This window comes from Hylobates moloch, unplaced genomic scaffold (genome assembly GCF_009828535.3).
Source record: "Hylobates moloch isolate HMO894 unplaced genomic scaffold, HMol_V3 SCAFFOLD_1, whole genome shotgun sequence".
In the NCBI taxonomy this organism is placed as follows: domain Eukaryota; kingdom Metazoa; phylum Chordata; class Mammalia; order Primates; family Hylobatidae; genus Hylobates; species Hylobates moloch.
The window spans coordinates 28,695,722-28,711,702 of record NW_026652276.1 but is presented as its reverse complement, the minus strand read 5'-3'; the positions used below and the strand labels follow the sequence as shown (position 1 = coordinate 28,711,702).

General features: G+C 37.0%; 1 protein-coding gene across 6 annotated transcripts in view; it reads left to right on the top strand.

The window, feature by feature from the left end:
* The first annotated feature begins 107 nt into the window (after positions 1 to 107).
* SPAG16 (sperm associated antigen 16) overlaps positions 108 to 15,981 on the top strand; it is a 1,164,736-nt gene continuing 1,148,862 nt past the window's right edge. For 3 of the 6 annotated variants that reach the window (XM_032754635.2, XM_058438729.1, XM_058438723.1), the window contains exons 1-3: positions 108 to 336; positions 11,455 to 11,501; positions 12,650 to 12,745. In XM_032754635.2, the coding sequence (XP_032610526.1) occupies positions 201 to 336; positions 11,455 to 11,501; positions 12,650 to 12,745 (279 nt within the window). In that variant the 5' untranslated portion in view covers positions 108 to 200. The other 3 variants (XM_058438747.1, XM_058438724.1, XM_058438740.1) reach the window with 2 other exon arrangements.

Below are 15,981 nucleotides of genomic sequence, written 5' to 3'. Positions count from 1 at the left end.
CCACGGTAACTGGGAGGCGCGGGAGGGCGACAGCTCCTTGGACTCCCGGCAACCCTTACGGGCCCGGGGCTGGTCCGTGGGGCGGGGTGAGAGATGCCGGGATCTCGCGAGAGCTCCCGGGGGCCGCTGGGCAGCGTCTTCGCTGTTGCCCTTAGGGACGGTTGTGGGCCTGCTGGGGGTGGGGGCCCGGAGCGCCAGAGATGGCTGCTCAGCGAGGGATGCCCAGCTCCGCTGGGAGGGTCCTGGAAGAGGCGTTGGGCATGGGTTTGACGGCAGCCAGGGACGCGAGGGACACGGCGGACGCGGTGGCGGCTGAGGGCGCCTACTACCTGGAGCGTATCCTTCCCGTGGAGGCGCGGCCCGCTGCGCTGGCGGGTAATGGGTGGTGGGACGAAGGCGAGTGCCTCCCACTGGGGGCGCCTTTTGAGCGTTGGGGCCACTCCGGAGGAGCCTCTGTTGGACTTCAAGGCGCTGTTTTTGCCACCACAGTCTTCCTGAGAGCCACTCACTGAATTTCTCGCCCTTAGTAGCGCAGGGTGTCCTGTACCTGTTAGAAGAGTTGGGAGACCGTCCAAGGCCTCATACGTAGTAACCACTCAGTACGTTTTGGATGGAGGGTTGCTTTTTATGTTAAGGCAGCACAACAAATTGCTTCAACCCTGTTTTCAAATAATGGGTTTCCTAAATAAGCCCTTAATCTTTCAGAAAGCCGTCCCAATAAATTCAACGGAGGAACGTTAGGAGACTAGGGAAAGACCTCTGCCATTGGACTTTAAGGAGCTGAAGCTCAGAATACCCAACCCACGATCCTGTTCTTTGGTCCAGTTAATGCTTAAATGCTTAGTTTTGATAGCATTATCTTCCTGGGTAGTTCCAAGTTTGACTGCTTAATAATAAATACTAATAGTATAGTTGGTTTTTTTTTCTTGAGTAAATAAATAATGATCTGGTGAGCTACACAGCTCAGAGATATTAGGAATAAAGCAGATGGTGATTAGCGATTTTTATCGGAAGTACCAGAAAAATTGAATAACAATGTGTGGAAAATTAGGTCCACTATTTCTTGTGTAAGGCTTTAGAACTCCCTTCCTCTAGTTATATAGATTAATCCCTACTAGGGAGACGGGGAGGGTTCATGAGAAAAAGACATCTAACTCCTTTATTCAGGGAGGTAAGAAAGAGATGATTATCTGTTCAGTTCTTAAAGATACCAAGGAAACTCCAAAATCTGCCAAATCTTATTTTTTTGTCCAACTGTAATCCTCCCCAGGTTTAATTCAAGATTTCAGAAATCCAGCAATGATTCATTTTGTGAGCTTTGACAAGCCGATTAACCTGTCCTGACTCAGGCTCAGTACACATCCACACTACAGAGAGCTTTGAAGAATTTAGCTGAAAGATTAAAGAAAATATGTAGTATTTTATTGGGTGCAAAAACGACTTTTACAGGAATAGAAATTCGAATAGCTTGAAATGAATTTGAAAGAAATATATGGGTGCTTTAGTGTCATAAATGAGGTTTTGTACTGTTTTCATAGATGTAACAGGCAGTCTTTTCCAGTTATAGTCCTCTTTAACAACGATTTTCATAATTCTTCCTAAGCTTATCTATATCCAGTGCCCTTGCTACTGAATGGTAACCAGGCAACTTGTAGTTTTGTTTGCATTAAAATTATTTCCGTGAACACAGTTTAATTGTTAACATGAGATTGACACAATGAGGTAACTTTTTGCAAACATCTTTGTGAAATAAATTGTAGGAGTCTAACATAATACAACTTTCAGCAGTGAAAATCAGGTTTACTTAATTTGCAGGGAAATCAATGAGTCACACCTGCCAAGATGTAGCAGTTTGCGAACTTGTCTTACAAAGACTTCTTCAAATAATCACACTTATTTGAACTTTAACACATATAAGCAACTGTAACTTTTTAGGATTTTACTAACCATTGTGTGAATTATCCAACCCATTTGCTTTTCTTCTTGCTTTGGTTGACTGACTACTATTTTGTATTAACCAAAGGGTAGTCAGGGGATACACAGTTAAACATTTAACCAGTTAATTTTGCTATATTCCATGCTGAGGGTAGAGGTTTAGTCATTTCAACTCTCAGTTGAAATGAAGTTTGAGGATTACTTGTGAATACCAATTATTCCTGTATCCCTGGGCACTCTTCACATGGTTAATTAAGAGTTGCCTGTGTAATGTTGTTTGACATTGTTTCTTAAGGCAATTATGATAGTTGCCAAAGTGAGACTTCTTTTGGTTTAAAGTCTTTGCTTTCAGGTAATTTAATTGAGCTATCGTGGTGGGTAAATAAAAGTTATAATATGCGCAGATGAATCAGTAATCTGATGTCCTCTGCTTCGCACGTATACTCAATCACTTCTAATCTACTGCATTTGGCCTGGATTTCCCTTATTTATCACTGAACAGATGCTCCTAGTACATTAGACAATGAGCTATCAATATCGAGCAAGACTTTGAAAGAAGATGACTTGAATTCTTTAGGAAATCTCTCACTTTTCTGCTTTTAAATACTCAAATATGAAGAATATGAATAGACTAATGTCCAAACTAGAAACATAGCCAGGATCCACTTTGGGGGGGACATTAATGAAGGTCCCATGTCCGTTATAATGGTTTACACACTGGGTTCAGGAAAAGGAGTTCTTACCTCTGCAACACCCCTTCCCTGTAATCTCCTAGCTATAACCGTGCCACCTATTTCTCTTCTAAGGAAACTCAGAATATCATTGCTTTTATGTTTTAGACTTCAACAAGGTGACATACAAACATACATGACATTGTTCTTAGCTATTGTCAGAACACTAAGAAATTGAGTTATGGAGTATATGAATCCTCTCTAGAACCCATCATTAGAAAAATACTTGCAGCATTATAAAATATAAGGTGAGATTTTAGCTATGTGATAGATACGTAAAGGGTCAAGTAGGTATCTCCAGAACCTAGAAAGAAGGTTGATTGTCTTTTGTGAATGAATGAATCCCTTGTTAGAAATCAACACAACTTGGGTGAGGTTTTCAGTTGTAGTAGTGAGGAAGGGCTGCCTATTAATGTATGGCTGCAGACATTTGGGACTGCCCAGTTCCAACTGGAAGGCCAGAATGAATTTGTACTAAGAAAGGTAAGGGTTAATTGATTTTGGTGTTCCTTGTCTAAAGAGACTTTGTTCAAGGAATAGTAAATGAATACATGCACCCTAGGAAAGTGGAGCTTGAAGGTATTGTTTTCGTTACATACCTCCCTCAACATGGACATCTGGCTCCTCTAGCTTTTGATTATTTCCTCTCTCAGGGCATTCTAATACTAAGGATTTGGCTTTTTAGATGGTAGGTGTTAAGTTTACTGGCCAATGAAAAGGGCTCCCCAACCCCCAGCAGCAATTTCTGAGAGTTCAGTAAGTTTAAGCCAGTTCTGTGAAGCTTATCAGCTCTGAATGGAGTCCCAAAGTCAACTCTTTCTGAAACTCCAAAATTAAGGACTCTAGACCCTGAAATATGAGGATCACACTAGACTACACTGGTGCCGTTATCTGAGATATGAGGACTATAATTGAAGTAGCAAGCCTGTAGATAAATATCTTAACCTCTACCATGCTATGTTTAAAAAAAAATATTTTTTTTAGAGATGAGGTATTGCCCTGCTACCCAGGCTTGAGTGCAGTGGCATAATCATAGCTCACTGCAGCTTCAAACTCCTGGGCTTGAGCAATCTTCCCACCTCAGCTTCCTGAGTAGTGGGGACTGCAGATGTGAGGCACCATACCCAGCTAATTTTGTTTGTTTGTTTTTGTTTTTGGTAGAGACGAGGGTCTCACTCTGCTATTCAGATTTGTCTCAAACTCCTGTGCTCAAGGCATCCTACTGCCTTGGCCTCCCAAAGTGCTAGGATTACAGGCATGAGCCACTGTACCAGGCTGCTGTCTTCTTAAGTAACAGGTCTATCTAGTCTTTCACTGCAATAGTAATGTTCACTGAAAACTTTAATTAAAATTGAAGTTTTCCTTATTTTATTTTATTGTATTTTTTAAGACAGAGTCTCGCTCTGTCGCCCAGGCTGGAGTGCAGTGGCACATTCTCGGCGCACTGCAAGCTCCGCCTCCCGGGTTCATGCCATTCTGCTGCCCCAGCCTCCCACGTAGCTGGGACTACAGGCGCCTGCCACCACACCTGGCTAATTTTTTTTTTTTTGTATTTTCAGTAGAGACGGGGTTTCACTGTGTTAGCCAGGATGGTCTCGATCTCCTGACTTCGTGATCCATCTGCCTCAGCCTCCCAGAGTGCTGGCATTACAGGCGTGAGCCACCGCACCTGGCCTTTCCTTTTTTTAAATTTACTGTATGGTTTTTAACTTTTTTTTTTTAAAGCTAAACATTGTAGTTGAGTAAGTAAAACATTTAGAAAGGTGGATGCATAGATTTTCTTTTTTAAAACTAACATTCTCTTAGATATATGTTAACCACTTTTTCTTCTGTTATAAAATGGTACTTCTCTGAAATGTTTGTAGTATTATAATTGTTATGAACCGTAACAGTGTATTTCTTATCACTGGAACTTAATTTGTGCATGGGTTCTTAGATATTAGAACATACATACCCCATGTATATTCGAATGAAAAGGATATACAGCCTGCGTATAGACAGACTAAGAACTATGTTACTAAATCCAGAGTGTTGATATTTACCTGTGTGAAAGTCATAGGCTATTTGGAGAGAAAAATATGTGTTTTGCTCTGTCCTTTAGTCAAGCGTTAATGTGCATATGACTCACCTGTGGATCTTTAAATAAAGATTCTAATTCAATAAGTCTGGCAAGGGGGCTGAGATTCTGCATTGCTAAGAAGCTTCCCGGTGCTGCGGTTGCTGCTGGTCTAAGGACTGTAATTGAAGTAGCAAGCCTGTAGATAAATATCTTAATCTCTAGTCTTTATATTTTCAGATAGAAATATCACATGTAGAGTCCATGTCTTTGGATCTCCTGGCTTAGAAGTTGGAAAGACTTATACCACCAGCTGCCATGAGCACTATGAGTCCTATATGCTGAACAAAAGTTATTTTCCAGTTATGAAGGTAGAAGATACGCAATAGCTATGTAAGACAGGGGTGGCCAGTACATTTCCACTCTTGCCAATTCTGTTGATTTGGTAGTGGCTCCCTGGTATAGGATATTAATAAGAATTCTGAGTCCTCATGAAGACTGTAGTAAAAAACTGCAGGGAGCAATTGGCAAAAGGAAATGTGACCACAAGCATGCCAACTACCTTCCATTTTTGTCTGTATTATTCAGTTAACTTATTTAAACTGGCCTTCCTAAGAAAGGGACCAAGACTATGATATTTGCTGTTTACAGTACTTTTATTTCAACTTAATAAGTAAAATGTTGATCATGGAAGATCCAGTCTAGATTTTAGATTGCCTCTGTGTATGTTGGCTCTGCAGTGATGGCAAGGATTACAAAATCATTTCTGTCTATAGTAGCTTTGGGAAATCATGTGAAATATAATTAGCTATATGTTTCACTCCAGTTCTTTATAAAGATGCTGCTACTGCTGGCAGTAAACACTACCTACAAATGGAGCAGTGGAAGAGACCAGTGTGTAAGGTACTTTGCTGCTCGCATCTGAAAATTATTCATTGGTTTCTGGCTCTGGTCCATTTGCAGAATGTTATTTGTCTCCCCCTCATAGCAATTGGCACCTCAAGCTCTGCGCCATTAGACCAACCAAAATGTCTCACCGAGGTTTCTGGCAGTTGTGTTCTCTGTAGTACTGTGATGGGCTTAGGGCTCCCTGGCAGTTTCAGTGTGGGTGTTAAATTTTCCCATTTTCTGAAAAGATCGACAATATCAGGATCTGGTGCAGGTTCTGCTAGTGCAGAAACTATGAGATAGTTCACCCATGGTGACCAAATACCAGGAAACTAATTCATGCTATGAAACTCACAAGTGCTGCTAAATTCCTTCCAGAGCAAATGGAGATTTGGGAGGAATGGGAGCCTCAGTCTGTGTCTAGGTTATGACTAGGAATACAGAACCTGGCCTGGACTTGGATGGTACTGTGGGCTGTGGCTTCAGGGCAGGGAGAAAAGGGGAGCCATGGACACTACCTTAGGCAAGAACAATCTAGAAAACAAGGCACAGTATTAAGTGTCAAGTCAAGGCCAAGTGTGCAGATAGGTAAAAACCAGATACGAGGGGAACAGACAGGGCAGAAAAAAATTTTGGAACTGAAATTCACCAGTGTTCTTCAAAGGAATACTAGGCAGTTAGAGGGAAGGGAGTTTTGTAAGGGCTCAAAGGCAGCTTGACATTAAGAAACTGGTTTTAGGCCAGAATGCTAGCTTATTATTTCAGTGAAAAAAATAACTTTGCATGAGAACTGTGATTAGCTTAATTGTATGGATGTTTCCTGGAGAGTAGGATCACCTAAGAGATTAAATTACAGATGAGAAAGTTGCCCCCTGAAAGTAGAACCAGAGTGTACAGAGTTTTATCATTCTTGACGAATTAACCTTTTCTACTCTGGCAAGATTGTTACCCAAAACAATGCTTTCCAAAGTTTTTCACATACAGTACTCCATCACATCCTACTTCACTCTGCCTTTTTTGCCGTTCCAAGGGCCAAGGGGATTGATATCTCTACAATGCACTATTCTTTTTACGAGAACCCAAGAATGTCATTTCTCTCAGGCTTTGGAACCAGATATTGCTGGATGTCTGTTGAGAAACTCATCCGTTTTCATTGGGTCGATACAGAAGTAGTATCTGATTCCATGTCCCTTTTTACCCTGGTTACTGGGAAGCTTAGAGTCAAATCTGGGGGTTATTTTTAACCAATCTTATGAGACCTATGGTATATGCTGCATCTTAATCTTATTTCTATAATAGTGTTTCCTTTTCTCCTCCAATTTCCACATTCATTAATTGTTACATTTTGTATAGTGTGTGTATTTGCAAACTGTTGCAGAATCACTTTAGGATCAGTTTGTGCACCTGTCCCTACTGCCAGCTAGCTAGCCAGGTAAACAGATGCGTACAAACATAAGTGTCAAAGTACATTTATGTCTTTAATAACATTGTGACATTTAAACTGAGTTGCCTTTGGGAAATTTTAAATATAAATTATATTGTGGATACATAAAAATCAATCAAAGTATGTATCTTCCTAGTTTGATTGTTTTGTCTACTACTGACATATTATCTCATCAATCTCTTGCCGTTGGTTAGATTTTGTTTTGAGTCTGTAGCCTGTAGCTCTTTTCTACTTCTCTTTCCTCTGGGGGTCTTCAAATTGAGCAATTTATGTGATTTGATTTACTTGTTATTAATGTAACACTTGAGAGTTTTTGGAAAAAATAGGTGAGTTCATTACCTAGGATATTGGTAAAAAAATTGTGTATTCTTACTGTGTCACTGTAGAAACAGTACTATGTAGCAGCAAATTTATGGCATTTGTATCTCAGGAATTTATCTTTGTCATTCACAGCTATGTGATCTTGGGCAAATCTTTTAATCTCTGATTCAGTTTCTTCATTTTTAATTTAGAGATGACTGTGTCTGTGCTGTTTGACCTCATTGGGTTGTGTGAGAATAAATATAGTCTGGTCCATGTGAAAATACTTTTAAACTTTATAAAATGGTAGTTATGTTTTCTCTTAATGTTTTTTGATTGTGGGAAAGTAATACATTTAGGTGATAAAAAGCCATTGTCTAGAATATTTGCTGGGTAGGAGTATATAAGTGTTGATTGATATTTTCTATGCTTTGAGGACAAATCACTTTTTTTCTACTCTATATTGCCATGCGACATCTTCTTCATATAATCTTATCAGTGGTTGGCTTATTTACAACTTTAAAGTCTATCCAGAAGCTTTTAGAGTATTTACTTCTTTTTGAAATTATTATGATGTGAACATGGTGAAGGATGGCATTGCTTTTCTGGAGACATACAAATGACTGCTTACAAAATTACTTTCTAGGAGCTGTCTCTCAGAAGGGGTCATGCTTTTTCATAGAAAAGAGGCTGACTTCCTCTAGCTGAACCTTTGGAAATTTTATCTCATTATATAAAACTGTCGGAAAGATAAAAATCTGTAACTGGAGGGAAATTTAAAATGTCTTTTATTTATTCATTTTAACATATGGGGGAACAGAGGCATGAGAAATTTAAGAAATTTTTTTTTCCGTAGATACTCATCTCTTTCCAGAGTGAGAAAAGAAATGACAACAAACAGTTGTATATCATTTACTATAAGCAAGGCACTAATCTAAATGATTTACATATATTGACTCTTAACACTCTTATAGTATGGAAGGAAGCCAGTCTCTAAAATGAAATGACACCCTGATATGGTTTGGCTCTGTGTCTGCACCCAAATCTCACCTTGAATTGTAATAATCCCTGTGTGTTGAGGGCAGGACCTCATAGAGGTAATTGGATCATAGGACCAGTATCCCCCATGCTGCTCTTGTGATAATGAGTGAGTCTCATGAGATCTCATGGTTTTATAAGTGTCTGGCATTTCCCCTGCTTGCACCCATTCTCTCTTTCATGGTGCCCTGTGAAGAAGTGCCTTCCGCCATGATTGTAAGTTTCCTGAGGTATCCCCAGCCATGCAGAACTATGAGTCAATTAAACCTCTTTTCTTTATAAATTACCCAGTCTTGGGTATTTCTTCATAGCAGCATGAGAATGAACTAATATGCATCCAATGAGCCCCACCTCCTAATATTCATGCTCTTGTGTAATCCTCACACATTGAATAGGCGTGACTCCTGTAATCAGTAGGATATTGAAGAAATGATGTGTGACTTCTCATGTTTGGTCAGAAAAGCTATTGTGGCATCCACATTGTTTTCTTGGACTGCTTGTTCTGGGGGTAGTTAGCCCACCATATCTTGAGGATGCTCAAGCAGCCTGTGGAGAGACCCACATGGGGAAGACCTGAGGTCTTCTGGGAAACTAGTACAATGTCAGTGAGCTGCCATGGAAATGGATCCTGCTGCCTCATCTCAGCCTTCAGATGACCATAGTCCTGCTGTCATTTTGACTATGACGTGAGAGACCCCAAGTCAGATTCTACCAGATAAACTATTACTGAGCCCTTGACCCAGAGAAACTACAATATAATAAATGCTTATTGTTCGTTTTTCAGCATTATTGAGTTGTAATTGACAAAATTACATATATTCAAGTTGTACAACATATTTTGATTTACATATACATTGTGAAATAATTACCACACCCAAGCTAATTAACCTATCTACCTCATATAGTTACCTTTTCATTTTTATATTACTTGTGGTGAGAATATTTAAGATCTGCTCTCTTTACAAATTTCAAGTGCACACTCCATTATTATTAGCCATAGTTACTGTGCTATATATTAGGTCTCCGTAAATTCTTCATCTTATAACTGAATGTTTGTGCAACGTTGACGAACATCCCTGCATTCTCCCTACCCCCTATTCATTGGTAACTCCCCTTCTAATGTCTGTTTCTGTAGAGTTGGAATCTTTTTTAGATTCCACATATAAGTGAGGTTATGCAGTATTTGTCTTTCTGTATCTAAAATTTCAGTTAGCATGACCTTCAGGTTCAGTATCTGGAGTAGGGTGTTAAATAAGAAGTAACAGAGTGGCTTTGGAACTGGGGATTAGGGAGATGTTAGAAATACTTTGTTAGTGGAAGATAAAATACCTCGAACAGATTGCTGGTAGAAGCTTTATGGTCTTTAAAGAGGCTGATGGCAAGGAATTAGAGAGTGAGGCAAATACTATTAGAAGCTGTTCTACAGTAATAGATAATTAATAAAGGAGATATTTTACTCCTTGTAGTATTTAATATGGATGAATTAAGGTTATGGGATAGACTGCAAGTATGCAACTATTTTTTTGTTTAATCATTTGACTAGCTATTTTTGAGCCTAATTACTTTTCACTGTGTTATTAGGAGAGGCACTTATTCATGTTTTACAATAAAATACTGACCTCTTGACAGATACCTGGTATCTGAGGATTGGTCATAATGGAATGGGGCTTAAGTGTCCCTGCAAGGGATAGGGATAAGAAATACAGGATGATTACTTGTGATGGAGCTTAGTAGCAATAATACATTTATAGGTTTAGATCTCTGTGGAAAATAATTGGCAAGCACTTTATGTATTTATGTAGCACAGAAAACCCACACAGAACATGGAGAGGCAATATAATATGGTGAAACCTAAACATCTGGGCTCTTTTAGGTCCTAGCTGTGGAACCTTATGCCTCTGATTCTTGGTTTGTAAAACAGAGTTATAGTTCCAGCCTCATAGGCAGGATGAGGATGAAATTAGTTAATACATGGAAAACCCTTAGAACAGTTCCCGTCTCCTATTAAATAATGTGTAAGTGTGATATATTCTTGTTACAAACAACAGAAGTTGTTATATACCCTTTCAGCTAATGCTTGGTAAACAGTACTAGAGACACTTGATAATCAGCAGCAATATGAAAAATAGGCTAATCTTATCTTTGATTTTCATAACCATTACCATGCCTTAAAGTGTTTAATTCACACATTTTAAACTTGGCATAACCAAGTCAGTGTAATCGAAAAAAATGTAAACCTAACAACAACAATAACAACAACAACAACAAGCATTTCTGGTGTGTGCTGTGATTTAACATAAAATAGTGTCTTGAAGTTTTCATATGTAATTAGAGTAACTTACAGTTTTTGAAAGTCTTAAAGCAATTCTCAGAATTATTTTATGTTAGAATCATTTCCATTGATATTTAATTTCTTCAGTATTTATGAAATTTTGAATTATGATTGCTATATACTTTATATTCACTTAAAAATTATCTTTCCTATAAAGATAATTAAAAAATGGAGATACATGGAAATGTAAAATTTAAATTTTATTGATAAAAACATTGATATGTGTTTTTTACTTAAATATTGTGTGCATTTGTTTTGTTCATTCACAATACTTTAAACCAAATAAAGTTGCATTTTATTCATGTACTGTGAATAGTTAACTCAGGAGCTCTGGAAAATTCATTGTGGTTTAAGATGAATTTGCAAAAGTTACTGTTTTTTTCTTATCTCTTTCTAATTCATGCTACCTTATGATATTATGTATATTTTCATAAGCCTTCATAGAATCAAGTTTGAAATCATTAGATAGATAGTAAACAGTCAAACAGACAGATAGCAATGTAGGTTTTCATGGATTTGAGTTGTGAAAAATAATGAAGTATTTTATTTTAAAATATCTAGATTTATAGGCTATATGGGGAAGACAAATTTTTTAAACATTGAATTATATATATTTACCAACTTCCTGGTGAGATAGTTGAATCCAATACTATATTTGAAGGTCAAATCAATTTTTGTGTAATAATTTTATTCTATATTTTTTGAGATTAAAACTTGACAAGATATTCAGAGGTCACCATAACTGAAGCATCTGAAGATGACTATGAATATGAAGAGGTAACATGTTAATTTTAGGTGTTTATTCTGTAAATTTATTGCAGTCATTCTCATGAAATGCTCATTTTATTTACTGAAACATGTAAGAACCATTCTTTTTTCTTAAGAGATACTAGTTTTTCCACTGAATTTAGCTAGTATCAGCTGATTAAGAATGAGATGTGAAAATTCTATTTAAACATTTAAATTGGATAATACATGTGATTCTTTTGATTTTCCTGTTAACTGTCCTTCGGGTTCAGCTCCTTATTACCTGCCTTGTAGATTCCTACCATAAACTGTTATCTCTGTTCAGGAGGCACTTCCTTCCTGTCATCCAGTCTGCTCTTGTCAAGGATTCCTAGATTCCCACTGCCCAGTTGGAGAGCAGGCCTTATGCATCCTTCCAGCTTAACTGTACTTCTGTCTAATGTGCTTCCTATCTCAAAGCTTTCCTTTAATTCATTGTTCCCGAGACCTATCATTACTTCGGACACTTGGAGGATAAAATCACTGGTAGATGACAGAGGCTGTGAATGAAACTGTGTGGAAATAAGCCTGGCAAGCCTGGGTGAGCAAGAGACGGGACCAAAATTGGAGACAGGCTTTTGTTACTGGTAAAATGGAGATTATGTGTACCACATGAAGTTCCTGAATGAGTTAATAAATGTAAAGGGCCTAAACCAGTGATCAGTACATAAGAAGCATGTGTTAAGTCTTAACTGTCGTTAATATCATAATTGCAATCCATCACGTCCTTTCAAGATTTTAATGCTCAGTGAGTTTTATTTTTTAATAAACCAGAGATTTTCAGTTGCTAGTAGTTATGAAAAAGTGATGGTGGAAAGCACTTGAGATGGGGCGAGAATGGTGATATTTAGATAGCCTAATTATTTTTTCAGCAGAATTATTAGATTACATTTTCTATTATAGATAAAAGCAGTTGCCCACAAACTAATCTTGAATTTATTAGAAGTGACATTTATTGACATTTACAAGGAAGTCAGAAGAAAGCAGTTATTCATTTTCTCATGGATCTTCAGAATGACATGGTATTTTACATAAAGTATTTCTTTGATCCTTTGATTTGTGAAGCAAAATTATTTCTGCAGTGAAATAAAGTATATTTCTGCTCACTCTTCCTATCCTTTTCTTTCTCTGTGATCTAGATACCAGATGACAATTTTAGTATCCCAGAAGGTGAAGAAGATCTGGCAAAAGCAATTCAGATGGCCCAAGAACAGGCTACAGATACTGAAATTTTGGTGAGAATTTGAACACTAGTGTAGTCTATAGTTTAGCAGTAGTGCTTTTTATATGAAGTTTGGAAAGTCTTTTAAATGTAAATACTTACTAGTGCAGCTCAGTCACCTGTTATATCATTTTCATTTCTGTTTATTTGTGATCAAGCCTTCACTTTAAGGTAAGCAGTCATATTTACTCTTTTTTGAATTGCCATTCTCCACATCATGGTCACTCTTGCATGACTTTGTATCAAGCGACACCTTCTCTCTGAACTCTGATTAATCTCACTGGAGGGTAAACCAATAATTTTCAACATTTATGTTTAGAATTTAGTGTCATATACAAGTTCTACAGTCTGTTTTATAAACATTTTGTGTTTTTTTAAATGAAAGTATTAATCTTACAGGGAATGCGTAATATGACTTTTTCTTGTGAGGCTTATGAACTAATTATGTTAAGGAACGTGGTGGGGGATGTTTTTTGATTATAATATAATGAACTAAAAGTGTATAAAACTGATGGTATTCCTCTAAAATTGAAAACTCATTAAAATTGTGAACCATCTAATATGATGGCAAAAATATTTTTTAAAATGTTTTATTTTGTACCAACATTAAGAAGGATGCTTTCTTTTAATGTTTAACCCCTTTACTACTGAGAAATGTGAAGTTATTTGTGAAACTCCTTTTTGGTTGCAGGTTTGCCTTCCTCAGTGTGGAATTGTATGTGAGACTTTACTGCATATTATACCATCTCATTCTTTCCATATTCTGTAGACTTCTTCAATCTAGAAGTCCAATAACTCCTTTTCAAAATGTCTGTCCACTCAAAATTGGAATAAAAGCTCTAGAAGAAGATTTTTTTCAGGCCAGAATTAATTGCATTCTGTTGTAAATGGAGGGCTGCAGCTCATAGTAAATGACATTTTCTAATGCATCCCATGGACATAGCTTCTCCTTGGTAGACACAAAGTGAAGTCTATTACACAAACTTAGTCTGTTGGATATCTCAAAGCAATAATTTGTAGGAATAGTTTTAAAATGTACGAATAGCATTTTCAGTGACGTGTAGCTGATACGTTTATTCACTTCTCATCATCCTCTTGCTTTACATCACTAAGGATTTTGACAAATTCTTTATGTACCACTCATTTGTATCGGCATTTGGTAAAGTACATGTGGCTAATACAGTGCTTGGCACATAGTTGGCACTAAATAAATAGCAGTTAAAAGAATGAATAAATGGATCATTGAATGAAAAAACTGAACAAAACTGTAATTGCTTCCTTCTGCTATCATGGTCGAAAGTGTTTATAATGCAAAGATAAATCAGAGGGCAGTTGAGGAAGAAATACATTGTAGTAGCTGTTGTATCTACTGAGCCAAATATCAGTAATTCTTCTTTTATCAATTTATTGGAAGCTTTTCTTTATCATAACCTTACATGAGTTAACATTCTTGATTTCTGGCATGCCTATAGCTGATTGACTCTCATTTAGCTTCTTTTTACCTCATTTTAAAAAATTCTTTGGAGGAGCAGTATTATGCTGAAAATTCACAGAAGTTGTCCTTAAGCTGTTAAAATTAAATATGGATTCATTTTATCATAAGCATATTAGTTATATTTTTTAATTTTCTTTTTATTTCTAAAGTATGTTAATCTTCAGTAATTCGAATTGTGCTATGGGCTTTCTGTTTTAAAGAATACTTATTGCTTGTTAAATCAGTTTTTTGTTCTGATCTTATATATATTCATAAACAAGATACATTTTCTTCTATGTTAAAGGATACAGTAATCTCTATGCACAGAACTCTTAAAATTTTCATTGAAGATTGCAAGTAAAAGGTTATGATACTATTAGGAAAGTTAAGTTGAAATAATGTAAATTGTCTTATTTGTTAAAATGTTAACAAAAATGACTTATTTCGACTTATTGAATAGTTGATATTTAAATAAGTTCTTATGATTTCCTTTTTTTTTTTTTTTTTGAGATGGAGTCTTGCTCTGTCACCCAGGCTGGAGTCCAGTGGTGTGATCTCGGCTCACTGCAAGCTCCACTTCCCAAGTAGCTGGGATTACAGGCACCCGCCACCACGCCCAGCTAATTTTTTTTTTTTTTTTTGTATTTTTAGTAGAGACGGGGTTTCACCATGTTAGCCAGGATGGTCTCGATCTCCTGACCTCATGATCCGCCTGCCTTGGCCTCCCAAAGTGCTGGGATTACAGGCGTGAACCACCACACTGGGCCAAGTTCTTATGATTTCCTTTAAACGTGGGTAGTATAGATTAAATATTTGAGAATTGATCGCATGGTTTGCTTTATAAATTTTAAATCGTGTATTTGATACTGTTTTCTTAGTAGGTTCAGTGATCTGAATTCTGAATTAAATAATTTTCATTATATTTAAAGTTATTGAAAAATATTGAGAAGATAGGAAATGTTATTAATCTATAACAGTTGTGTAGTTTGATTATACTATCAGTCGTTTCTTGAAATTTAAGTATTTTACAAGTATGAATACAAGTAAAGATAGGACTATATATATGTTCCTCAGATTGTGTCTGTGTGTCTGTGTGTATTACTTAGGGATATTTGTATGTAAATATATGAAAAGAAAGGTCTACTTACATTGAAGCTGGGTCTCCCCTTCTAAACTCTGAGCCTTTTTATAAGTGTATTTTTGCCATTTTTTTGGATAATTCTTCAGCCTCTTTGATTATTGATAGTTTATTCTGTTAATTTTCAAGGTACAATCTCAGAGGTCTTTTATACTGCTATAATTCCACAATGACTTCTAATTTTTATAAATGTAGAATTTTGATCTTTAAATATGACAGTAGCAAGACACCCAAGTCATATAATTGTTCAATTCCCTGATGCTTTTCCTCCTCCTGCTACCCCTTTTCCTCCTCTTTCTTCTCCCTTCCCTCCTCCTCCTCTTCTTCCTCTTCCTCCTGAGAATTTAAGTAGAATTTATGGAATTTCTTTGGAATATTTAACTATTTTTGGAGAAGACTAATTGATGACTGACCCAAGTGACAATGTTCTTTACCATACGTATCAGTAGTTCTCAAAGTATTGTGGGAGATCTTTTGGGGTCCCCAAGACCCCTTTTAGGGAGTTTATGTTGTATCAGTAGTTCTCAAAGTATTGTGGGAGATCTTTTGGGGTCCCCAAGACCCCTTTTAGGGAGTTTATGTTGTCTTTCATTTTCCAACTACACGACTGCTGGAGGATTCTCTTCATATAGCTCAA